This window comes from Microcebus murinus, chromosome 2 (assembly GCF_040939455.1).
Source record: "Microcebus murinus isolate Inina chromosome 2, M.murinus_Inina_mat1.0, whole genome shotgun sequence".
Taxonomy (NCBI): domain Eukaryota; kingdom Metazoa; phylum Chordata; class Mammalia; order Primates; family Cheirogaleidae; genus Microcebus; species Microcebus murinus.
The window spans coordinates 119,554,060-119,581,656 of NC_134105.1; the positions used below are offsets into that span (position 1 = coordinate 119,554,060).

At 37.8% G+C, this 27,597-nt stretch overlaps 1 protein-coding gene across 1 annotated transcript in view; it reads right to left on the reverse strand.

Moving 5' to 3' along the window:
- SLC9C2 (solute carrier family 9 member C2 (putative)) overlaps positions 1-27,597 on the reverse strand; it is a 91,465-nt gene that overhangs the window by 26,142 nt on the left and 37,726 nt on the right. Inside the window, exons 11-16 of the mRNA XM_076000391.1 lie at positions 21,002-21,168; positions 20,286-20,378; positions 4,874-4,971; positions 3,750-3,869; positions 2,376-2,574; positions 1,482-1,670 (exon numbers count right to left, since the gene is read on the reverse strand). Of these exons, the coding sequence (XP_075856506.1) occupies positions 1,482-1,670; positions 2,376-2,574; positions 3,750-3,869; positions 4,874-4,971; positions 20,286-20,378; positions 21,002-21,168 (866 nt within the window). The remainder of the gene's footprint in view (positions 1-1,481; positions 1,671-2,375; positions 2,575-3,749; positions 3,870-4,873; positions 4,972-20,285; positions 20,379-21,001; positions 21,169-27,597) is intronic.

Sequence of the window (27,597 nt, forward strand, 5' to 3'; positions counted from 1 at the left end):
CACATAGAATCAAAATTATCCTTGAAAGTAGGCTTTGCGTATACAACTCTATATGGTAACTCTTATGAACTCTAAAGTTTGGTTACACCAATATAGAGTAAAGGAAGGAACAAAAAAGAAAGTCTGTACACAGAAGCTGGAGATGCAAACAATTCTGCCTTACAGATAACTATTAAATTGTAAAAGGGAACAAATCAATGTCTTTTGCAGCAATTTGCTTGGAACTTGAGACCATTATCCTAAGTGGGGTATCTCAAGAATGGAACACCAAACATCACATATACTTTCAAAAAACTTGGAACTAATTGATAGGTACACATGGGCACAGAAAAAAGTAAAAATCGTGGAAATGGAGAAGAGGAGATGGGGGAGAAGAGGAGGAGTAAAAACCTACCTAACAGGTACAATAAACACTATTTGGGTGATGGGCACACTAATAGCCCTGACTAAAGCATTATAAAAGCTATCCGTGTAACAAAAATATTTGTACCCCCTTACTATTTTGAAATTTTAAAAAAATTAAATAAATAAATTATATGGAGAATGGGGACTAGGTGGAGGATTCTGATATGTGCATTTTGCCATCAAGGTTTACAGCAATTTTTTAAAAATGTTAAGCCTCTATAGCTTCAATACATACTAATAGGCTTGTTTGATGTAATAAGAATTAAACAACAACAAAAAAAATAGAGTGGCAAGTGAAACCATATAAAGGTCCCAAGTTAGAAACTTATATAATGCCATGCCATTGGAAAGAGAAAGTAGGTGCAAGAGTTGAAACTGAAAATTTAAAAATCTCTCTTCAGAATCAAAATCAGAGCTATGGAAAGAAGGAATAGTAATTGCTAAGGAGATTGAAGGCCATGGTAAAGTTAAATCCCACAGGTAGCCTGCTACGTGACTATGCGGTTATGGAGAAAATATTTCTGTCTCTGCACAGTTCAGGTGATATGAACAAGTTGAAACTTGGAGAACTTGTTTTGGGGAGACCCTGCTTCTAGTGGCCCCAAGATTTTCATTCTTTCACTCAACAAATATTTACAAAGTACTTACTATATGCCAGGCTCTCTTCTAGAGCCACAAGTTGCATCAATGACCAAAACAAAGATCCCTACCTCATGCAGAGTACGTACAATATACAGTAAACAGGTGATAAGTGGTTTGGGGAGAAAAATAACAGTTAAGCAGGTGGAGGGGGATCAGGAGGATGGGGTAGAAATCTGGGGCTGTGGAGGACATGTTGCCATTTTACACAGGGTGGTCAGGGAAGGCTTCTGTGACAATGTGAGATTTGAGCCATGATATGAAGAAGGTGACAGAATGAACCAAGCAGATACCTGTTGGGAGAGTTCCACCCTATTTCTAGTCTAGAAAAAAAGACAGCTCCTTCCCTCATTTCTTTTAAAACAATGAGATTTCTAAACTCATTTAATAAACAACATAGGAAAAAAACCCTAATATTTAAAAATGTGAAGTCTTACCTTTAACACAGGAATAAACCTAATTATTCTCAAATATCCTATTAATACTGTAAACTTAATAAGAGCCAAGTTGTCTGGTCTCATTTTGACAAAGTATAAACAAAAGACATCAACGATTCCAACAACCACAATTAAAAACTCAAAAGTATTCCAAAGTTGTTCAAAATATATCCTTTTCCAAATTATTATCTGTTTAGAAAACAAATAGATTATACGTCATTTCATAGCACCTATACAGTGATGTGGGGGGAAAAAATCTACAAATTTAACAGTTAAGTCCTCAACTACAAATGAGTTATATTTCAAAGGTTGAGCTTAAAGTTATTAATTTGGAAGCCTCCCAAAATTCTTTTTAATCTCCAACATCAAAAATTATCATTTGATTCAAAATATATAATCTATAATAAAGCTAGAATGCTGAACAAAAGCATTAAAAAATAGCAATAAACAGGTTCATTGCAATACTATTAATAATAAAGCATGAAAACAGTAATGCTGATAAATCATCTTTGAAGAATTTATCCTAAGAAGTTGTTCTCATAGTATGACAAGGACCTGACAAACCAATTTGTTTTTATTCACTTATTTATTTCTTGCATTATTATAGAAAGTATTTCAGGGAAACATCCATGTCTGGATTTTTAATTCTCTTTTACCTGATCTTTGAGATTCTCTCTACTTTTATGATACTTATCTGATGTCCAAGACTGTGACTATTATATTGTTTTGTTATTCAACTCACAAAATTCAAAAAGGTTACTAAAATTCCAGAATCTCATTAACTATTATAGCAAATGGCTCCTGGTATCAAGTTATTTCAATAATATGAGAAAAATGGATTCAAAATATGTTCTTTCTATATTCTATTTTAAACATTTATATTTTAAACAGTACCTTCAATGCTGATTGTAATACATATAAACACATAAAATAGTAGTTTATTGATATCAGTGCTGACACATTTAACTTTCTTGCCATTGGCCACAAATGTATTATCATAGGATAAATATACATAAATGTTATAATATGTCCTGCATATTCGAATTCTTCAGAAAATATAATGTGATATATAAAAATCAGAAATCTATTAGTCCTGAAAAAAATGAGATCAAATAAAATGTCAGATCACTTAAAAGTATGACAATTAAGAGCTAAAGTTCAACATTAGTTTAAACAAATCATTAAAATTAATTGGAAGAATGCTATAAATAATATAGAAAAATAGCAAGCAAAAATCAAAAGCATACTTTCTATACATAAAGATTATAATGGAGAAAGATAAAAATATGACTCATTAATCTACATCAAGGATGGGGAGCATTTTTTAAAACCAAGGCTATAGTAGTTAGGAAACAATGCAAAGATTCATAAATCAAAGCAAGAAACAAATTAAGGAAAAAGTGGATTGCACATTGGCATTGTTTAAAATTAAGATCAGGAAAATATATTCTATTCAATAATTACTATGACATATATTTCTTTAAACTTTTCAATCCCTCTGAAGTTGAGCATAACAAAAAGAGGTTCCTGGGAAATATATCAAGACCCTAGGGTTTTAATTTTTTATTTTTCTGTTTAAACTTATTAAATAGAAGAGAATAAAAAATTATCATAAATTGTTATAAAAGGTTTTGTTAAAAAATCTAGCAGCATTAACACTCCTGGTATGTTCTTGTTTTTACATCTTCTATTAGTAGAAAAACCTTATCTCTTTGCTATAAAAAGTATGTGAGGTCACAATTTATATAATAAAATAGAGTCTACCCACATTAAGTAAAATTTGTATTTGGCAATATTTTGGAAAATTGGTTATAGGTATTATTAAGACCATGTTGTGTTTTTCTAATTATAGACATTAACAGAACCACCCATGGTTCTGTTTCATCAGGCACAGATAAAATTAAACAGAGTTGGATCTAGTCCACCAGTTGGATATTTCTTACCCTTGTTCTATGTTTTACCCAGAATATGTAAGCATCCCAGTATACAATATGATCCCAAGACATAGAAATTAAAACTTGAAGAATCCAAATGGTCCATTATGACCATCCTTTTCTTCTTCTACCCTACTCTCTAATAAAGACCTTAATGAAGTTGCCAAAGCACAAAGGAGGAAGAGAAGCAAGCATTCTGTTCACCCAGTCAATCAATAAGGGTCAGCCACAACCTTAGTTTTTTTAAATAAGAAAAATCAAGGTAATCTATTCTGACAATGTAGAAATGGTCATATTTTCAAGTATATTGCTATTAAAGGTTCACGGTACTTACCCCGGTAGAATAAAAGGTATCTTTTCTTGGCGATATTCCAAGAAAGTTAAAAAGTTTTTAAATTTTATAAGCCAATTTCTGGCTCTTACATAAGATGAAACATCATATATACTCATGAATCTAACAGAGAAAAATATACATGTGTGTTATAATAAAAAGCAAGTGCTATACTTAGGATAATATAAAAGGAGAAGTTATGCCCAATATAAATTTAATATGAACCTCCTAAATATGCTCAGTCCCAAGCCTCTGCATCCATCCACCTATCCCCCCATGGTCATGGTACAGAAATATTTTCAGCATGAGACTCCTGCTTCACCTGTTCCTGCAACCATTCCTGACCTGAGGTAGAAAGTAAGTACACCTTCTCTAGACCAATTTTGTGGGGTTAAGAATCAAGTCTTTCTTTGTCATGGGTTGCCTAGACCAAGCCTCTCCAAAACCCTGAAGGTCCTACCCTTCCCAAACTTTATCCCAGGAACTGATCATAGAGTCCCCAAATAGATTATCAGGCTGCTGAAATATTAACTGTCACCCAGCCAGGATCTCCTATCATTGTTGCCCCATAGCTTTGTCTTAGACCACATATTATCTCGTGTTTGCCAGGACTGTGACCAGATATCAATAAATCTCTGACACTGAACTTTCCCCACCAGACTTAATTGCATCTAGCAACAGGCATTTGGGTCAGTTCCTCCAGAGCCTGCTCCACCCCAGAGATCAGCCTAATAGTAGCCTCCAGGCTTCTGTGCATCCTCTATCCAGAAATTTAATGAATATAGTATAAAGGCAAAATAATTATAATAGTAGTTGAAGCTATATAGGTTCCATTTTATGGACTTCCTAATCTCTTATCTAATTACACTGCAGTCAGATCTTCCTCCAGAATTCCCTAATGTCACCAAGGTTATAAAACTTCAGGGGGGAAAATACAAACAAGTAATATGGAAAATACATGGATAGAGGGATGGACAGAAGAATGGACAGATGGACAGACAGAAGATAGATGGATATAGATAAATGAGATAATAGATTGATCAGTCTGGACATTTAATTCTCATTTTGCTCATTCTTTATCATCTATTCAATTTTAGAAATATCAATTAAAGAAGTGTTACACTCACTTTCCTCGGATGTGGCAATAGCTTTTGGTTGCACCAATTAATATCCGAGCTGCCTCTGCTTCAAGAATTCCATCATTACACTGTTTTTCAAAACTACTCTAAACATACAATTTTAAACAAAAATTACAAAAGACCAAAACATAAATATAATGTACTATCCTTAACCCTTACATAACCCTCACTATTATTACTGAACTCAATATATGAAAATATACTATTACAAGGAAATAATTATATTCAATATTCCCTCTTGGAGCATCTCCAAAAAGTGCCCTAGTAGAAAATAAATTTCATTTGGTTCATTAATCAATATTTACTGAATACTCATTTTTAACAAAGTATAGTCCTGAATATTACAAGAGATACAAAGGTTCCTAGCTTTAAGAAAATGAAAATCTATGCAACTCATAGAGTTTTCTTCAGTAATATAAATAGCAGTAATATAAATGATCTTCAGTAATATAAATGATCAGTAGCATCATCTTTCTACAGCAGAATAGAGAGTGCAAAATACTGATTCTCAGTGTAACTAATCATTTCAACCTCATAAAGAACTATCTAAAGAGAAAGATAGACTGTATTTTCTGTCAATCCTCCCCCCAAAATAGGAGAAAAATTACACCTTTTGCATGCCACTGACATTAAACTCAGAGGTTAAAGTTACCTCCTGGGAATACTGCTTACACTTGCTTCTTCACATACTGACCATGTACTCTTGCCTATCCTTTGTTTAGAAATGTTATCTTCAACCTCCACTACATTTAGCATATTTTCTCAAGTTTTACAATTTCAGGGATGATAGTCACTGCAATAAAAGAGGGAATTCACTCCACTTATATCTTGAGACAATGGCCATCCATTCATTAGCTCCTTCTCCAGGAGATAAAAAAATGATCCACCTGTAACAGCTTTAATAAAACATATGCAAACTCTGAAACTGCCTTCCAAAGGGCACAGTGGCAGCACCCAGACTACCCCTAATCTGGGGGCTACATGGGCACTTGATGGATTTCTCCAATGTGTAAGGCTCCATGATAGTCCTGGCAAGGTGCCCACTGTAAGAAAGTTGTGTCCCAGAAGTTCAGCCCTGAGACATATATGCAATTATTACACTTGTAGTATTTCCAACCCTGCCCATCCAGAAGTAAGCCTAGCTCAAGAAAATTATAATTGATTAATATGATGGAATGTTTGTTTATTTATTTATCCTTTAAGCAAATATTTTTTAAATTCCTACTCTGTTCCAAGCCCTGTGTTAGGGCAATGAAAGTATAATCCAAGGCCTTAAGGAGCTCACAGTCTAGTGGGGGAGAGAAAAAGAAGTATATAATTATAAAACAATGTAAGAGGACAAAATTAAGCACAGGGCATGAATCAAACTTGATTTGGAGAGGGAGTAAAAGAGATATTCTTGGAGGAGATACTTCAGTTGAGTTTTAAGGGTGACCATGATTATCCAGATGAAGACTGCATCTTAATCTTAAGACCTAATCTCAATAGGTAAACTTTTCTTAGAGTGTGATATACTCATCCTGTGAGGTACTCCTGAAAACCCCAATCCCTGAAAAACTATGCAGGGTAAGGAAAAAGGAGAAAGGAGATGTTGCATTCAATATTGCCTCTTAGGGAATCTGAATGTACACCAGCATGTGATAAACTCTGAGAAGTTCTACAAGACGTTCCAAAAGATATCTGTTTACCTTTGTTTAAACCAGCATCTTCCAAACTAATTTGAGTATGGAAACTTTTTTTTCATGTAGTTCCTATTAACATCCCATGGAGCGAGTGTACTTTGGAACTCACATTAAGAAATGTAGGCACTGAGGAGTCATGTAGACTTTTAAGGAGGAATGTGGTGTAGTCACATCTATCTTTTAGTATGTCACTGTGATTTGAGAATGGAAACATTGAAGGCAGGAAGACCAGTGGAAGGTTACTATCCAGACAAGAGATTATGATGGCCTAAATTAAGATGCACAAGGATGGAAAGGGGTGTATTTAACAAATATTTAAAAGGTAAGATTGATAGAGCTTGGAGGGTGAGGGAGGGAGAGGACTGACCCCAGCAATAGTAATGGCCCCATCACTAAGACCAGGAATACAACAGCAGGCTTGGGATAGTTTGGATAGATATGGATTTGCAGTACAGAAAAATGTCCTGGAGAAGATGTCTACTCACAGTTGGATTCAGGAATCTAAAGAGCTAGTGTTGAGAGGTTTGGAAGGAATATTATAGATTTCAAGAGCATCCAGAGATAGTATTAAAATAATGAATGTAGCTGAGAATAAAGAAGGTGAGACTGTAGAGAAAAAACAGTAGATAGAGTTAACAGTTCTGAAGTGCACCAACATTAAAAGGATAAAAAGAAAAAGAGGAGCTCATGAAGGAGAATATAAAAGAAAGGGGTCACAAAAGCACGAAGAATGCCAGAGCAGAAGGTACCCTTGGGAAAGACATGCAAAGATAACATGGAACCAGTCGCTCAAGGAGTTGTTGGTCAAAAAAAGTAAACATGGCTGGGAGCAGTGGCTCACAACTGTAATCCCAGCACTCTGGGAGGCTGAGGCAGGAGGATTGCTTGATCTCAGGAGTTTGAGACCAGCTAGAGCAAGAGTGAGACCCCATCTCTACTAAAAATAGTAAAATTAGCCAGGTGTGGTGGCATGCACTTGTAGTGCCAGGTACTCAGGAGGCTGAGGCAGGAAGATCACTTGAGCTCAGGAGTTTGGGGTTGCTGTGAGCTAGGCTGACTCCAGGGAACTCTAGCCTAGGCAACAGAGCAAGACTCTGTCTCCAAAATAAATAAATAAATAAATAAATAAATGGAATGGTAGGTCCTTTTCACAGTTGCCCCAGTGTATCATGCCTCCCTGTGTCCATGCCCCTTTGCAACTAGCATATTTGCTCCTCCCAGCAAGAGGTGGAATCTACTACTACATGCATTGAATCTGGACTGGCTCTGTGATTTGCTTTAACTAATAGAATGAAGGTAAAAGTGACATTGTTCAGGTTCTAGAGCCTGGGACTTAAGAGGCCTTGTAGTTTCCCTTCTTGTCCTGTTGGAACCCAGTAACCACTGTGTTGTGAAAAAGCCCAGTCCAGCCTGCTGGAAGAGAATAGGCCATATAGAGGAAAACCACAGTGCCCTGAAAGACAACCAGCATCAACTACCAAACCTGTGAGTGAAGACATACTGGCACCTCCAACCCTAGTTGATCTATGAGATGCCTACAGACATATGAGTCATCCCAAGAAAGACCAACAATAGAATCACCCAGGTTGCCAACAAAGAGAACCATGACAACCAATAAACCATTGTTGTTTCAAGCCTCCAAGTTTTGGAGTGGCTTGTTACATAGCAAATATAGCTAACTAAAACAGAAATCAATACCAACTGTGGAAAGCCTCCATAAGTTAAAATATATGGATGGCATTAACTTTGGGACTGGGTCATGGGCAGAGATTAGAAGGGAAGTGAGAAGACTGTTAGTGGAAGCTGGAAGAGCAGTGAGGAAACTGCTGTAGGAGGCTGGAGGGAGGCAGCTGTGCTATCAAAAAGTGGAACAAACATTGGAGGTTTCAGCATATAGAGTGAGCTCCAAGATGGCAGACCAGAGACACCACCACCCAGAGCATCTCAGTAAGAAGGAAAAGTTTTAGAAAAAAGAGAAAAAACAAACATACAAACATAGATCAGATGAGGGTCTAAAGGAAGGTTACCAGAACCTTCAGGAGACTCCAAGGGAAGAGGCTGCACAGCAGAACTGCAAGGACAGAGGTATCAGCAAAGATCAACCACCACGAGGCTCAGAGACCAGTGAGAAGGGTAGAGCTCAAGCAGTTAGTTTCTCCCTCCCTCACATCTGAGACAGTTGGTGGGTTCCTGAGCTGCTAGAGAGACCTTCTGCCCACACGAGCCCAGAAACTTCTGCCACCAGTGAGCTGGGAGCTTCTTGCAGACAGGCATCAGGCTCCCAGCTCTGCCAGGGTGCCTCCTGCCCCACAGACCCAAGCCTGGACAACGGGCACCATATTGGTTCTCTACCTACTATGTGACTTTGTCCTCCACAAGGGGCTTCAACTCCTCAGGTTTTGTCTTGCTCATCTCCACACAGACATTTCCCAACTCCAGCCCAGACTACAGGAGCCACAGGGTTCCACTGGGTCCTGGGTGATCTGCATGACTTCAGAGCCTGGTCATTCTGAGTGAACTGCCTCCAAGAGAGAGGGTTGGAGATGACCAGAGTGCTGGCTCTCTTCCACCCAGACTCTTTTTCTCCCCTTTCCCCAACCCCCACAGCTGCTGAAAGAGACAATTGAGCTGCCACACAGAGACTTCCACAGAGAGTGGGGCTCAGAGGTTTTCTTTTGGGGGTCCTGCAGTGGACTAAGGGGTGCTCAGACTGTGAGCTCTCTGCCTGCTGGCCCTCCCTGGTGCTGCTTGCCTAGTGGCTCCACAAGAGTGTGGCATGCCCCAAGGTGGAAGGACATTGAACCAGCTTGAGTACCCTGTGGGTGAATTGGAACCAGCATGCTTTTCCCTGGCATGGTCAAGGATTGATCTCTACAGCCCTGGAAATGGGCCCAGAGGTCAGATCCTATGCCCACAGGTCTCAATTGCATTGCCTGGGTGCATAGAAGGGATATTTTATAATTAGTCTCAGGAGGTGTGGGTGCCCACAGGGGCAGATCAGTGGGGAGAGTGCAGTGCGAGTTTGACCTGTGGTGTGTTCATGGGGCACCCTTCCTCCCCAAGAAGGGCTGTGCTCCCAGTTTAGGCCAGATCATGGGCAGGGAACCTCCCAGCCTGCATCACAGTTGTAGGGGAGCTCAGCTGGCTTGAGGTCCAGAGACCCAGAGGAAACCACAGAATAAAGGAGGGTGGAAAGGAGTAAGACCTGCTAGATTGTGGATCTCAGACAGCCCTACCTCCACATGCAGACTGTCTGGTTGACTGGGGCCATATCAGCCACTCCCCAGCAGCTTTGCCCAGAGGCAAAGTGCAGACCTTTGACCCCTGCTGATGCAGACTACTTGCCAGCATTTGTGGAGCTTGAAGGCAGGCTCACCAAACCCAGCCACTCCCGGCCTCACTCCCCCACCCACACCTGCTGAGGTGGAGAATAAGGACTCACCTGGAAGTTCCAGGGCCCTATCCACCACCTGGGGCATTAGAGTGCTTCTTCTGAGAAACTAGAACTGGCCACAGAACCCAAAAACAACATTGCAGCTTCTTCCTTCTGGCAAGCACCACTTACTAACAGGGTGGTCAATTTGCACACCCTTTACATCATTTATGGACTTAATCATACAGGTTGTGGATGATTCTCACCCACAAGCAACATATACTGGCACAGAGATTAAACTAGTCATGTCATTATCTAAACGAAAGATAATCCAAAAGTAAGAAACAACAGCTGCCCCAGATGAGAAGGAATCAGTGAAAGAACTCCAGAAGTATGAAAAATCAGAGCAAAAGGACACCCACAAAATAGAACGCCAACTCTCTAGCAAAGGATACCAACCAATACCAGAATATTGAAATGATAGAGGAATAACTTCAAACATGAATTATAAGGAAGCTCAATGAAACACAAGAGAAAACAGAAACCCAACACAAAGAAACCACAAAACAAAAACAATACAGGAAATGAATGAAAAATTCACTAAAGAAATTGAATTATTAAAGAAAAATCAAATAAACTTCTGGAATTGAAAACCCCATTCAAAGAAATACAAAACACAGTGCAAAGCCTTAAGAATAGGTTAGATCAGGCAGAAGAAAAAATCTCAGAGCTTGAAGGCAACACCTTTGAATTAAACAAGTCAGTCACAGAGATAGAGCAGAGAAATAAGAGGAAAAACAAAGCCTACAAGAAATATGTGATTATATAAAGAGGCCTAACATAAGAATTATAGGTATCTCTGAGAGTGAATAAGAAAACACACAGGGTTGGAAAACCTATCTGAGGGAATAATTTGGGAGAATTTCCCTGGCCTTGCTAGAAATCTAGATACCCAGATACAAAAACTCAAATGGCTCCTGGGAGATTCATCAGAAAGAGGCAAACACTATGACACATAGTCACCAAACTGGTCAAAATAAACGTGAAAGAGGTGCTCCTATAAGCTGTAAGGTGAAAGAATCAGGTAACTTAAAAAAGAAAACCCATCAGCCTAACTGCAGACTTCCCAACAGAGACCTTATAAAGCAGAAGGTATTGGGGCCCCATTCTCAATCTTCTCAAACAGAATACTGGCCAGTGTAGAACTTTGTATTCCACAAAACTAAGTTTTGCATAGGGGAAAAAAGACATTCTTAGAAAAGCAAACACTGAGGGAATTTTTCAAGACCAGATTTGCCCTTCAGGGAGTTCCCAGACTGCAATATACATGGATCAACACAATAGACACATACCAGTGTAAAATGAACCAAAAGCTAAAGCCCAGATACGACAATGGATCAAGAGATAAAACAAAGCAACAAAGTTCTACTAACTACTCAACAGGATGAATAGAAATCCACCCCACTTATCAATTCGTTCAATAAATGTGAATGTCTTGAACTCCCCACTGAAGAGACATAGGCTGGCTGAATGGATTTAAAAAGAATAAAAGCCAATTATCTGCTGTCTCCAGGAAACATACCTAGTCCACAGGACTCATTCAGACTCAAGGTGAAGGGATGGAAAACAATATTCTGTGCAAATGGAAACCAATAGAAAGCTGGTGTAGCAGTTCACATATCAGATAACTTAGACTTCAAATCAAAGAAAGTAAAGAAAGACAAAGATGGCCATTATGTAATGGTAAAGGGAACAATTCAACAAGAACAAATAACAATTCTAAATATTTATACATCTAACATAGGTGTGCCCAGATTCATAAAGCAAATCATACTTGATCTAAACAAAATGACAAAAATAAGCACTGTAATAGCCAGGGAATTCAATACTCCACTGACAGAATAGGACAAATCATCCAAACAGAAAACAAACAAAGAAACAATGGACTTAAGCAGAACTCTAGAACAAATGGGCCTAACAGACATTTACATAACATTCTACCCCAAACCATTGAATATACAATCTGCTCATTAGCTCATTGAACATTCTCAAAGATTGACCACATCCTAGACCACAAAACATGACTCAACAAATTTTTAAAAACTGAAATTACACCATGCATCTTCTCAGGCTATAGTGGAATAAAATTCAAAACCAATTCCAACAAAAATACTCATCTTTACACAAAGTCAGGAAGCTAAACAACCTATTGCTGAATGACAGTCAGGTCAAGGAAGAAATTAAGATGAACATCAAAAGATTCTTTGAACTAAACAATAAAGAGGACACAAGCTATCAAAATCTGTGGTATACAGCTATAGCAGACCTGAGAAGAAAATTCATAGCCATACATGCCTACATCCAAAAGACAGAAAAACCACAAATCTACAATCTAGTGAATCATCTCAAGGAACTGGAAAAGAATGAGCAAACTAATCTGAAACTCAGAAGTAGAAAAAAAAATAACCAAGAATAGAGCAGAATTAAATGAAATTCATAACAAAAGAACTATTTTGAAGATTAATGAAATAAAGAGTTGGTTCTTTGAAAAGATAAAATTAACAGGCCTCTCACTAGCTTAACCAGAATCAGAAAAGAAAGGGCTCTGATAAGCTCAATCAGGAACGAAAAAGGAGAAATTACAACTGATACCACAGAAATACAAAATATCATCTATGAATACTACAAAAATCTCTACACAGAGAAACTTGAAAATGTGGAGGAAATGGATAAATTATTAGAAACATACAGCCTTCCTAGGCTCAATCAGAAAGAAATAAAATCCCTGAGCAGACCAACATCAAGTAACAAAGTGAAGCAGCAATAAAAAAATCTTCTAACAAAAAAAGTCCCAGACCAGATGGTTTCACACCCACATTTTACTGGACCTTCAAAGAACTGATACCTATCCTATAGAAATTATTCCATAACATCAAGAAGGAAGAAATCCTCCCCAACATGTTTTATGAAGCTAACATCACTTTGATACCAAAGCCAAGAAAGGATTCAACAAAAAAAGAAAATTGCAGACCAATATCCCTTATGAATATAGATGTAAAAATTCTCAATAAAATCCTAGCAAACCAAATTCAGCTGCTCCACAAAAATACAATCCATCATGACCAAGTGGACTTCATCCAAAAGATGCAGGGATGGTTCAACATACACAAATCTATAAGTGTAATTCACCGCATTAAAAAAAAGCAAAAGCAAAAGCCATATGATCCTCTCAATAGATGCAGAAAAAGCATTTCACAAAATTCAGCACCATATTATGATAACAATGCTTAACAAAATAAACACAGACAGGACTTACCTCAAAATTATTAAAGCCATACACAACAAACACACTGCCAACATCATACTGAACGGGGAGAAATTGCAAGTATTCCCACTTAGAACTGGAACCAGACAAAGTTGCCCTCTATTACCACTTCTATTTAACATAGTGCTGGAATTTCTAGCCAGAGCGATCAGACAAGAAGGAAATCAAGGGTATCAAAATGGGGATCATTCTTTGCTGAAGATATGATCTTATATCTAGAAAACCCAAAAGACTCTGCCAAGAGGCTACTGGAATTGGTAAATAAATTCAGCAAAATCTGAGGTTACAAAATTAATGGATACCAATCAGTAGCATTAATATACACAAAGTACAGTCAAGCTGAGAACCAAATTACAGATTCACTACCTTTCACAATATCAACAAAGAAAATAAAATACCTAGGAATATATTTAACTAAGGGGGTGAAAGACCTATACAGGGAGAACTACGAAATACTGAGGAAGGAAATAGCAGAGGACGTAAATATATAAAAAACCATACTATGCTCATGGGTCAGCAGAATCAACATTGTTAAAATGTCTGTATTACCCAAAGCGATCTACATATTCAATGCAATTCCTATTAAAATACTAACATCATTTTTCAGAGATCTAGAAAATATAATTCTCTTTGTATGAAACCAAAGAAAACCCCATATAGCCAAGGCAACCTGAAACAAAAAGAACAAATTGGGAGGCATCAATTTACCAGAATATGAACTATACTACAAGGCTACAGTAACCAAAATAGCATTGTATTGGCACAAGAACAGAGATCTAGACAGATGAATCAGAACAAAGAACTCAGATATAAAACCAACCTCATATAGCCATCTGATCTTTGACAAAGTAGATAAAAACATACATTTGGAGAAGAGAATCCCTATTCAATAAATGGTGCTGAAAAATTGGATAGCTACATGTAGAAGACTTAAACAGGATCTGCACCTTTCACCACTCACAAAGATCAACTCATGATGATAATAGACTTAAACCTAAGGCATGAAACCATAAAAATTCTAGAAGAAAATGTTGGAAAATTCTTATAGACATCAGCCTAAGCAAAGAATTTATGAAGAAGACCCCAAAAGCAATCATAGCCACAATAAAAATAAATAAATAGGACCTGATCAAAACTAAATAAATGGGACCTGATTAAAAAGCTTCTGGACCACCAAAGAAACTATCACTAGAGCAAATAAACAACCTACAGAATGGGAGTAAATATTTGCACCCTATACATCCAACAAATGGCTGATAACTAGAATCTATAAAGAATTCAAGCAAATCAGCAAGAAAACATTAAGTAATGCCATTAAAAAGTGGGCAAAAGACATGAACAGAAACTTTTCAAAAGAAGACAGACTAATGGCTAATAAACACATGAAAAAATGCTCAACATCTCTAATCATCAGGGACATGAAAATCAAAATGACAATGTGATATCATATAACTCCAGTGAGAATGGCTTTTATCAAAAAGTCCCAAAACAATAAATGTTGGCGTGGATGCAAAGAGATAGGAACACTCATACACTGCTGGTGGGACTGCAAATTAATACAGCCTCCGTGGAAAGCAATATGGAGATACCTCAAAGAGCTAAAAGTAAAACTACCTTTTGATCCAGCAATCCCATTACCTGACATCTACCCAAAGGAAAAAAAGACATTCTATAAAAGAGACATGTGCACTAGAATGTTTATAGCAGCACAATTCACAATTGCAAAGATGTGGAATCAACCCAAGTGCCCATAATTCATGAATGGATTAATAAAATGTGGTATATGTACACAATGGATTACTACTCAGACATAAAAGACACATTAATACCTTTTGCCAAAACCTGGATGGAACTGCAGACCATTCTCCTAAGTGAAGTACTGTAATAATGGAAAAACAAACACCAAGTGTATTCACTATTAAATTGGAACTAACCCATGAGCATACAAGTGCACAGAGGGAAGTAAACCCTGGGGAAAACTCAGTGGAAAGCAACTGTGGGGTGAAGCAGACAACAAACCAACCTAATGGGTACTATGAACACTATCTGGGTGATGGGCATACCTATAACCAGGACTTAAGCATTACAAAAATGATCCATGTAACCTAAACATTTGTACCCCCTTAATATTTTGAAATTAAAAAAAAAAAAAAAAAGGATACAACCAAAGAGCCTCTCACCTGGACCAAATAAATGGAAATCATGAGATACTGGAATTTGAGTCTGAAAGCATAATTGGGTGAAGCTTTTGGAGGTCTTGGAAAAGGGTCAGTGTATTTTGCATGTATGAAGGGTACAAGTAATTATGGCTAGTGGGCAAATGTAGGACATTAAAATGGCTATAAATTCCTTGCCTCTCTTACCATCCAGAGGTCAAGTCTATTGTCCCATCGCTTGGATTGACATAGCCTCATTCACAAGTCTGGCAGTTATGTACTGGCTTTTGGCTATGTGCCTCAGTTTTCCTCTGTGTGGCCTCTCATTCTTCAGAGGCGAGGCCAGCTTACTTGCCTGACAATACCAAGGTGGCATTCAATGTGGAAGAAAGTGGAAGCCGCAAATCTTTCCAAGGCCTAGGCTCCAGAATATTCACAAAATTACTTTTGCCACATTTCATTGCATCAAAACAAGTCACAAGAACAGTCCAAATTCAAGAGGTGGGTATAAAACTGATGCTTCTTAATAGGAGGCTCTGCAAAGAATTTGTGGCCATACTTAATCTTTTACTATGGGTGAGAGCTTTTCAAACTCTGAGAACTGTTTTATTTTATTATTTCATTATTTTATTTTATTATTTTTGAGACAGAGTCTCACTCTGTCACCTGGGATAGAGTGCCATGGCATTCAGCCTAGCTCACAGCAACCTGAAACTCCTGGGCTCAAGCGATCCTCCTGCCTGCCTCAGCCTTCCAAGTAGATGGGACTACAGGCATGTGACACCATGCCCAACTAATTTTTTCTATTTTTAGTAGAGATGGGGTCTCACTCTTGCTCAGGCTGATCTCAAACTCCTGAACTCAAGTGATCCTCCTGCCTCAGCCTCAAGGAGTGCTAGGATTATAGGCATGAGCCACCGCACCTGGCCGAGAATATCCTAAATTAAGGGTAGAAATGTTTAAAAGAATGAAAATAATTTTTCCATTAAGAAATATGTTCTTCAAAAAGAAAATGTGAAAGAAAAGCAGAAGGAATTTATAGGTTAAAGAGATTTAAAGAACATATCAATTAATTGCAATGTGTGGACTTTCTTGGAGTACAATTAAAAAATATAGACTATATCATCCCAGGGATGCAGGGATGGTTCAACATACGTAAATCTATAAATGCAATTCACCACATCAACAGAAGCAAATACAAAGACCACATGATTCTTTCAATAGATGCAGAAAAAGCTTTTGACAAAATTCAACACCCTTTCATGATACGAACACTTAAGAAAATAGGCATAGAAGGGACATACCTAAAAATGATACAAGCCATATATGACAGACCCGTAGCCAACATCATACTGAATGGGGAAAGATTGAAATCATTCCCACTTAGAACTGGAACCAGACAAGGCTGCCCACTATCTCCACTTCTATTCAACATAGTGCTGGAAGTCTTGGCTACAGCAATCAGACAGGAAAATGGAATCAAAGGTATCCAAATAGGGGCAGAAGAGATCAAACTTTCACTGTTTGCTGATGATATGATATTGTATCTAGAAAACCCCAAGGATTCAACCAAGAAACTCCTGGAACTGATCAATGAATTTAGTAAAGTCTCAGGATACAAAATTAATACACAGAAATCAGAGGCATTCATATACGCCAACAACAATCTAATTGAGAACCAAATCAAAGACTCAATTCCCTTCACAATAGCAACAAAGAAATTAAAGTACCTAGGAATATATTTAACCAAAGAGGTAAAAGACCTCTATAGGGAGAACTATGAAACACTGAGGAAGGAAATAGCAGAGGATGTAAACAGATGGAAATCCATACCATGCTCGTGGATCGGCAGACTCAATATCATCAAAATGTCTATACTACCCAAACTGATCTACAGATTCAATGCAATACCTATTAAAATCCCATCAGCATTCTTCACAGATATAGAAAAAATAATTTTACGCTTCGTATGGAACCAAAGAAGACCCCGAATATCAAGAGCAATTCTAGGCAACAAAAACAAAATGGGAGGCATTAATATGCCAGATATCAAACTATACTACAAAGCTGTAGTAATTAAAACAATATGGTATTGGCACAAAAACAGGAATATTGACCAGTGGAACAGATGTGAGAATCCTGATATAAAACCATCCTCATATAGCCATCTCATCTTTGACAAAGCCGACAAAAACATACGCTGGGGAAAAGAATCCCTCTTCAATAAATGGTGCTGGGAAAACTGGATAGCCACCTGTAGAAGGCTAAAACAGGACCCACACCTTTCACCTCTCACAAAAACCAACTCACGCTGGATAACAGACTTAAACCTAAGATATGAAACTATTAGAACTCTAGAGGAAAAAGTTGGAAACACTCTCCTAGACATCGGCCTGGGCAAAGAGTTTATGAAGAAGTCCCCAAAGGCAATCACAGCAGCAACAAAAATAAATAAATGGGACATGATCAAACTACAAAGCTTCTGCACGGCCAAAGAAATAGTCATGAAAGTAAACAGACAACCTACAGAATGGGAGAAAATTTTTGCATCCTATGCATCCGATAAGGGACTGATAACTAGAATATACTTAGAACTCACGAAAATTAGGAAGAAAAAATCAAATAACCCCATTAAAAAGTGGGCAAAGGACTTGAACAGAAATTTTTCTAAAGAAGACAGAAGAATGGCCAACAAACATATGAAGAAATGCTCAACATCTCTAATCATCAGGGAAATGCAAATCAAAACCACAATGAGATATCACTTAACCCCAGTGAGAATGGCCTTTATCAAAAAATCTCCAAACAATAAATGCTGGCGTGGTTGCGGAGAGAGAGGAACACTCCTACACTGCTGGTGGGACTGCAAACTAGTTCAACCTCTGTGGAAAGCAATATGGAGATACCTTAAAGCGATACAAGTGAATCTACCATTTGATCCAGCAATCTCATTGCTGGGCATCTACCCAAATGATCCAGCGACACTCTACAAAAAAGACACCTGCACTCGAATGTTTATAGCAGCACAATTCATAATTGCAAGGCTGTGGAAACAGCCCAAGTGCCCATCAATCCAAGAATGGATTAATAAAATGTGGTATATGTACACCATGGAGTACTATTCAGCTCTAAGAAACAATGGTGATATAGCACACCTTATATTTTCCTGGTTAGAGCTGGAACCCATACTACTAAGTGAAGTATCCCAAGAATGGAAAAACAAGCACCAGATATATTCTCCAGCAAACTGGTATTAACTGAGTAGCACCTAAGTGGACACATAGGTGCTACAGTAATAGGGTATTGGGCAGGTGGGAGGGGGGAGCGGGGCGGGTATATACATACATAGTGAGTGAGATGTGCACCATCTGGGGGATGGTCATGATGGAGACTCAGACTTTTGGGGGGAGGGGGGAAATGGGCATTTATTGAAACCTTAAAATCTGTACCCCCATAATATGCCAAAATAAAAAAAAATAATTAAAAAAATTAAAAAAAAAATAGACTATAAAAATAAACATTTTTGAGACATATTTATGAGACAATTGAAAATTTTATTATCGACTTAATATTTTATTATTGATTATTCCTTTTTAGGTATAATAGTATTTTACTGTATTTTTTTAAAGACTTTAAAATTTAGAGATACATACTGAAACATTTACAGACTAAATGATATGATATCTAGGATTTGTTTCAAAATAGTATGGAAAGTGGGGGGCTGAATGAGGTTTGGGATAGGGCAGGACTGGTCATGTGTGGATGATTTTTAAGGCTGGGTGATAGGTATATGGGGGTTCATTACACAATTCTGCCTATTTTTGTATATGTTAGCAATTCTCCATCATGATACTAAGTTTTTAAAAGAAACTAAAAAAGAAGAACTCTGGACCTAATGAGTATTTTATACACTTGTCATATTGAATAAAATTTGTTCTACTAGAATATAGCCCCAATTTAAAATGTGCAATTTGATAACTTGATTTAAATGTGATTTTACCAAGTAGTTTTCTTATGATTACAATAGAATATTTAAATACTGATATTATAACATTTTAAGAGAATTTTTGGTTTAACCATATTTATTTTAACTTATTACATTTCCTTTTTTTGTATTTTTTTAATTTAAAGAGATTGAGGGGATACAAGCAATTTTTGGTTACATGGCTGAATTGCACAGTGGAGAAGTCTAGGCTTTTAATATGCCCATCACCTGAACAGGGTACATCGTACTCGATAGGTAAATTTTTATCCTGCACCTCCCACCAACCTTCCCCCAATGTCCAACGTCCATGAAGTCTCCCTGTATGACTGTGTATGCCCATTGCTTAGCCCCCACTTGTAAGTGTGAACATGCTTCCCACATTTGGGGAATCACACAGGTGAGCATATCTGGAGTGCAATGGATAAGCCTTGTCCTGGGGAAACCACCTTTGTGATCATGGTGTCGTCTCTGCCAGCTAAATATTAATTTATTACATTTCTAAGAGTTAAATAAGCATGTGAGAGAATTTTCTGTAAAAGGAACTCAAATGTGTTAAATTTATAAAAGCAATTTCAAATATTTGAAGATGTTTAATTATCTAAGTATGTAAATGGCACCAGACATTATTCTAAGGACTTTCAAAAGTGACTGCTAAAACTTGCTAACCTTAGAATAAGTTTAGGTTTGTAACTTGAACTTAAAGCCTAAGGAAGAAGCTTTTTACATTTTTTAACTTTAATAAATCACACAGTAATTTTAACAACCAACAGACTATCAAAAGGCAAAAAAAAAATTTCTAGTCACCTGAAAACTGTATGTAAGGATTAAAAGCATTGCAAGAAAAGAAATTAAAAAGTGGCTGATGTGAATAGTACCAACCATTTGTATTACAGCTACATGCAATCTGGCTTCTTCAATTAAAACTTCATCTGTTGGGGACTCCTCTTTTTTATTACTTGAAGTGCAGGAAAACTGAAAAGTATCAGACTAAGTTATAAAACATAAAGGGATAAAGTTGTAAAATAAGTTAAAATAATTAGGAACTGGCAAATTCTATACTCAAAAAGATTTCAAGAACTCCTATTATAATTGCTGAAATTGCTAAAATAACTCCTATAAATTGCCATGTATAACTTGGATAATGTTTTTCCATATAAGAAGTGTTGCTTTCAATCGTGGTGAAGTAAATATTCATTCGGGGAGATTCAGAAGCCAAATTCTCCAAACCCATCTATGTTTGAGTGCTTTCTAAATCAGCCTGTGTTGTCTGCTTTTTATAACACTTCTACAGAGAGAGATCTCTCATTACCTTCACCTTTCGGAAACATCATCTTGGCAGAGGTGAATGATTGATGTTCAACCAGCCAGTTTGTAAAATCATCCATTGTCCTGGTACTTGGCAAATAAGGTTGAATTACCAAGACCTTCTCTTTAGAGACAGAACTCAAAGAAGTCCTTTCACCAAAATAGCAAAGCTAGTATTATCTCCACTCAATTTTCTGACAGCTGAATCAGATTTTTTACAATAGAATAAAGCAAGAGGGTCAGACAAAGGAAAGGAAAGGAAGACTATTTTTTGCCAGGTATCAACTCACGGGAATGATTTGTTCAATGTTTGTTTTTTCTTCTACGAAGGTCCAATTAACATTTGTCAACAATTTTTCTGTTTTATATAAAGTTATTGTGTTTTGTATTATCTCCTGTATATGCTGACTGACACTTTCCATGGCCATTTGTCTTGGGAGAGAAATAGCACACAAACCTGTAACAAAGAAAAAAGAACGGCTCTTAATAGTGAAGACTGCAAAGGAAAGCAAAAATTGTTGCATGATTATGCAGTGAAATCTTGAGATCACTTGCATAGAAAAACCAGAGTGGTTAAAATATGGACAATTTTTGTCCAAAATTTTCTAGAAAATTACCCAATGGCTTGTTTCCTTTGGGCTACATAGCTCAACTTCATCAAACTCAACTACTAAAGAATGTTTATTAGTTTTCTTTTCTTCCCTATAGCTAAAGACATGACTTATTACTTCAAGGCACCCAATCAGTATTTCTCAAAGTGTAGAAAAATATTTGTCTTCTACAGGTAGAAGGGCTGCTTATTAAACTCTGAAAATTCTTGGGCTCCACCTTATGCCTACAGAATCAGATTGGCCTGGGAATTTGCATTATAACAAGTTTTATAACTGCTTCTTATATACTGTATATCAAAATTTAAGGGCTACTACAAGATAGATTCCTCAAATTTGACAACTGTTTCCTGACCAGAAAATCTGTATGTTCAAAATTTGTAACCCTTTGTATTTTTTGAGGTATGAATTTGAAGATAATAGCTATGAGACTCACCAGCCAAAGAGAAGAATTTAACTAGCAAATGAGCTTAGCCTACTCATTTCCAATTCCATCGATAAGGGAAACCCCCATCTGCATCAGGCACCCAGACCCCCACCACTCACGGAAGACCCACATCAGCATAATACTAACCAATTTCCTGGCCCACTAACTAGTCTACTGCCTGGCATCAGCATAACACTAAATCTATGCATAACACTATGGTGATGCCTGGCGTATCAACATAATATTAACCTATGTCGTGACACATCAACTAACTGACACCTGGTACCCCACCCCTCGGACCACCCCAACTTAATAAAAGTGTGAAAAATTGGGTAGACAGTGCTCAGAATTTGGTGGCAAGGCTGCTCTAAGCCCACCAGCAAATATACTTTGATTCTGGACTCTTGCTTTGTCCTCGGGACCACCCGCTGCAACACTCGCTGTGACACCATCTCAGTAAAAGCAGTTCTCTCTTTGCAATTGCATACAAAATATCTCTTAAAGAATAAAATGGCTTCTGAGTGTTTCAGTTTAACTTTATCTCATTCTCCATGGGATACTGTGTGCAATTGAAGTATTTGAAATTCGGCGGATTCGGAAAGGTCTGGAAGCATATCCCTCTCAAGTATCAGGGTCAGTTCTCTATGACCCAGAGCAAAGACGCTGAAGAGTCAGCCGTTGTTAGCTTGTTAGCTTCAGATTTAAAATTCTTATGGCTAAGACTGCAAAAGAAGAAAATGTATTCAGTTGCCCAAGTAGATCCTACCCATATGATGAGGCAGCAGCCACTCTCTAGTTGCTCCCGGGAAACGTGAGTGTATGTGGGCCACTTGGTGGCACTGGTATGTCTGAATGCACTCCCCCGTGTTTAAGATGATCCTGGAGGGATATGAGGAGGGGTCTCTTAGCAACAACAGATGGAGCAAGTTGGTTTGAAACTCTTACTGATAAAATTCAATTCTGTCAAGCTCCTGTTAAATGTGTGCCACGCATAGTACGTCTAGACAGGATGAGCACTGATTCTGAAAGGATGAAGTACTTGCTGTGGAATCTTCATTCCATAATGAATAGAAAAAAAGAAATAGAGGAAGAAAATTCTGAAGTTTAGTTAGTACAACCAAAATGTTATAGGGTGTGAAAAGAAAAGAGAAAAATCACTACCATGATAGTAAAACTCCTTGTTGATCTCACTTTTCAGTATCCGAGTAGGAGGAACTACAAGAAAGCAAGCATGGGAGAAACCCAGACATTGTATCCTTTTTTTTTTTTTATTTCAGCATATTATGGGGGTACAAATTTTAAGGTTTCAAATAATGCCCTTGCCCCCCTACTCCCACAAGTCTGAGCTTCAAATATGACCATCCCCCAGAAGGTGCACATCTCACTCATTATGTATGTATATACCCGCTCCCCTCCTCCCTCCCACCCACCCAATACCCAATTAATGTAGTTCCTATGTGTCCACTTAGGTGCTGCTCAGTTAATACCAGTTTGCTGATGAGTATATGTAGTGCTTGTTTTTCCATTCTTGGGATACGTCACTTAGTAGAATGGGTTCCAGCTCCATCCAGGAAAATACAAGAGGTGCTATATCACCATTGTTTCTTAGAGCTGAATAGTACTCCATGGTGTACATACATATACCACATTTTATTAATCCACTCATGAATTGATGGGCACTTAGGTTGTTTCCACAGCTTTGCAATTATGAATTGTGCTGCCATAAACATTCAAGTGCAGGTGTCTTTTTTGTAGAGTGTCATTTGATCTTTTGGGTAGATGCCCAGTAATGGGCTTGCTGGATCAAATAGTAGATCCACTTGTATCGCTTTAACGTATCTCCATATTGCTTTCCATAGAGATTGAACTAGTTTGCAGTCCCACCAGCACTGTAGGAGTGTTCCTATCTCTCCACATCAATGCCAACATTTATTGTTTTGGGACATTTTGATAAAGGCCATTCTTACTAGAAATAAGTGATATCTCATTGTAGTTTTGATTTGCATTTCCCTGATGATTAGAGATGTTGAGCATTTTTTCATATGCTTGTTGGCCATTATGCTGTCTTCTTTAGAAAAGTTTCTGTTCATGTCCTTTGCCCACTTTTTGATAGGGTTGTTTGATTTTTTCTTGCTGATTTTCGTGAGTTCTAAGTAGATTCTAGTTATCAGTCCCTTATCAGATGTGTAGGATGCGAAAATTTTCTCCCATTCTATAGGTTGTCTGTTTACTTTCATGACTATTTCTTTGGCTGTGCAGAAGCTTTTTAGTTTGATCATGTCCCATTCTTAAGCAAAGAGAGCAGAATGGGTCTAGATCCCTGGGAGTGAAGGAATTTGGTGGGAAGGAAGGTGTGAGCAAGCCTTTGGGGATCAGATTAACTGCACTCATGCTCCAGTGTGGGCTTTTGCTGATTGTAGCACACCTTTTCACTGCAAACAAGAGCAAACCCATAATTTGGGAAAAAGAAAAGCTATCAAAAATCTTCCCCATTTACTAGCCCCATTCATACATTAGAGCCCTTGGCTTTGGGGTGGACTGTCACAGGAAGTTCGGCAATAGTATTTATGGGACACAGCTGCAGGAATGAGCAGGACTGTCTGAAAAGACACAAGCAAAGCAATGATGTCTCTATGGGCAGGGCAGGGTAAATTAATGAGGCTATTTCCCTACTTAGAACTCTCCTTCAACACTATCCTTCCATTGCTTTCATTAGTTCTTGCTGTACAAGAAAGCTTCTGATTACTAATTTGGTTTATCAAGGAAATTTATATTCAGAGATGAATACTCTGATAATATCACAAGTATTCCCAACACAGAAAAAAATCCTTACTACAAATTAGTAAATTCATTTTATGGTTTATCCATGAACACAGTGAATGTGTTACAGGTATACCTTGATTTATTGTGCTCACTTTATTTTTATTTATTTATTTGTTTATTTATCTTAGTTTCAGAGTATTATAGGGCTACAAATGCTTTAGTTACATATATTGCCTTTGCACTGCCTGAGTCAGAGCTACAAGAGTGACCACCTCAAGACAACACACACCGCATCCCTTAGGTGTGGATCTTCCCATCCCCTTCTTCCTGCTCCCACCTGCTCAATACCCTATGAATGTCACTTCCCATATGTGCACATTAGTTTTGATCAATTAGTACCAATTTAATGGTGAATACATGTGGTGCTTGCTTTTCCATTCTTTTAAAAAATATTTTATTTCAGCATATTATGGGAGTACAAATGTTTAGGTTATATATACTACCTTTGCCCCACTCAAGTCAGAGCTTCAAGCATGTCCACCCCCCGAGACGTTGCACAGCGCATCCATTAGTTGTGAATGTACCCATCCACCTGCCCCCTCCCACCTGCCCGACACCTGATGAATGTTACTACTATATGTGCACTTAAGTGTTGGTCAGTTAATACCAATTTGTTGGTAAGTACATATGGTGCTTGTTTTTCCACTCTTGTGCTTCACTTTATTGTGCTTTGCAGATATTGTGTTTTTTACAAATTGAAGATTTGTGGCCAGTCATCAGTGATTTTCTATGTTACTATTGCAATTGCTTTGGGGTGCCACAAACTGTGTCTGTATGAGACAGCAAACTTAATCAACAAATACGTGTGTTCTGACTGCTCCGCCAACTGGCCTTTCCCATCCCTCCCACCCTCCGTACCCCTCCACCTCTTCTCTCCCTCTGCTTAGGGCTCCCTATTCCCTGAGATAAAACAATATTGAAATTAGGCTATTTAATAAGCCTACAATGGCCTCTAATGTTCAAGTGAAAGGAAGAGTTGCATGTTTCTTACTTTAAATCAAAAGCTAGAAATGATTAAACTTAGTGATGAAGGCATATCAAAAGCTAAGATAGGCTGTAAGCTAGTCATCTTGTGCCAAACAGCCAAGTAGTGAATGCAAAGGAATAGTTCTTGAAGACATTAAAACTGCTATTCCAGTGAACACACAAATGTTAAGAAAGCTAAACAGCCTTCAGTGGTCTGGATAGAAGATCAAACCAACTACAATATTCCCTTAAGCTAAAGCCTAATCCAGAGCAAGACTCTAACTCTGTTTAATTCTCTGAAGACTGAGGGAGGAAGCTGCAGAAGAAAAACTGGAAGCTAGCAGAGGTTGGTTTATGAAGTTAAAGAAAAGAAGCCATCTCCATGACATAAAAGTACAAGATAGGTAAAGCAGTAAGTGCTGATGTAGAAGCTACAGCAAGTTATCCAGAAGATCTAGATAAGACAATTGATGAAGGTAGCTAAACAACAGATTTTCCATGCAGACAAAACAGCCCTCTATTGGAAGAAGATGCCATCTAGGACTTTCATATCTGTAGAGGAGAAGTCCAGGCCTGTCTTCAAAACTTCAAAGGACAGGCTGACTCTCTTGTTAGGGGATAATGTAGCTGGTAACTTTAAGTTGAAGCCAATGCTCATTTGCCATTCCAAAAACCCAAGGGCCCTTAAGAATTATGTTAAATCTACTCTGCCTGTGCTCTATAAAGGGAACAACAAAGACTGGGTGACAGCACATCTGTTTACAGCATGGTGTACTGAATATTTTAAGCCCACTGTTGAGACCTGCTACTCAGAAAAAAAGATTCCTTTCAAAGTACTGCTGTTTGCTGACAATGCACCTAGTCACCCAAGATGGAGACGTGCAAGGAGATGAAGGTTGTTCTCATGCCTGCTAATACAACAGCCATTCTGCAGCCCCTTGAACAAGAAGTTATTTCAACTTTCAAGTCTTATTATTTAAGAAATAAGTTTTATAAGGCCATAGCTGTTATAGATAGTGATCCCTCTGATGGATCTGGGCAAAGTCAATGGAAAACCTTCTGGAAAGGATTCACTATTCTAGATGCCATTAAGAACATTCGTGATTGATGGGAGAAGGTCAAAATATCAACATTAACAGGAGTTTGAAAGAAGTTGATTCCAACCCTCATTCATGACTTTGAGGGGTTCAAGATTTCTGTAGCAGAAGTCACTGCAGATGTGGCAGAAATAGCAAGAGAACTGGAATTAGAAGTGGGGGCTGAAGATGTGACTGAACTGCTGCAATCTTATAAAACTTGAATGGATGAGCTGCTTCTTATGAATGAGAAAAGAAAGTGTTTTCTTGAGATGGAATATACTCCTAGTGAAGCTATGTAGATTGTTGAAATGACAGCAAAGGATTTAAAACATCTCATAAACTTAGTTGATAAAACAGCAGCAGTATTTGAGAGGACTGACTCCAATTTTGAAAGAAATTCCACTGTGAGTAAAATGGAATCAGCAGCATCACATGCTACAGAAAAATCTTTCATGAAAGGAAGAGTCAATTGATGCCACAAACTTCACTGTTGTGTTATTTTAAGAAATTGCCAAAGCCACTCCAACCTTCAGCAACCACCACCCTGATCAGTCAGCGGCCACCAACATAGAGGCAACACCCTCCACCAGCAGAAAGATTAGGACTTGCTGAAGGGCCGGATGATCATTAACAATAAAGTATTTTTAATTAAGGTATATACATTTTTTAGACATAATGCTATCACATTACAATGGACTACAGTATAGTGAAAACATAACTTTTATGTGCACTAGGAACCCAAATAGTTTGTATGACTATTTTTTCTTTACTGCAATACTCGCTTTAATGAGACACTCACTTTACTGCCATACTTGCTTTACTGTGGTGATCTAGAACCAAACCTCCAATATCTCCAAAGTATGCCTACATATGTAAATCTCCAGTAGTCTGATCAGCTTTAGATACCTGACAAGCTCAGGTCTCTGCACCAGCAAAGTTGAGGACCAAGTCACGGCATATCAGACTACACTGAACACTACCAT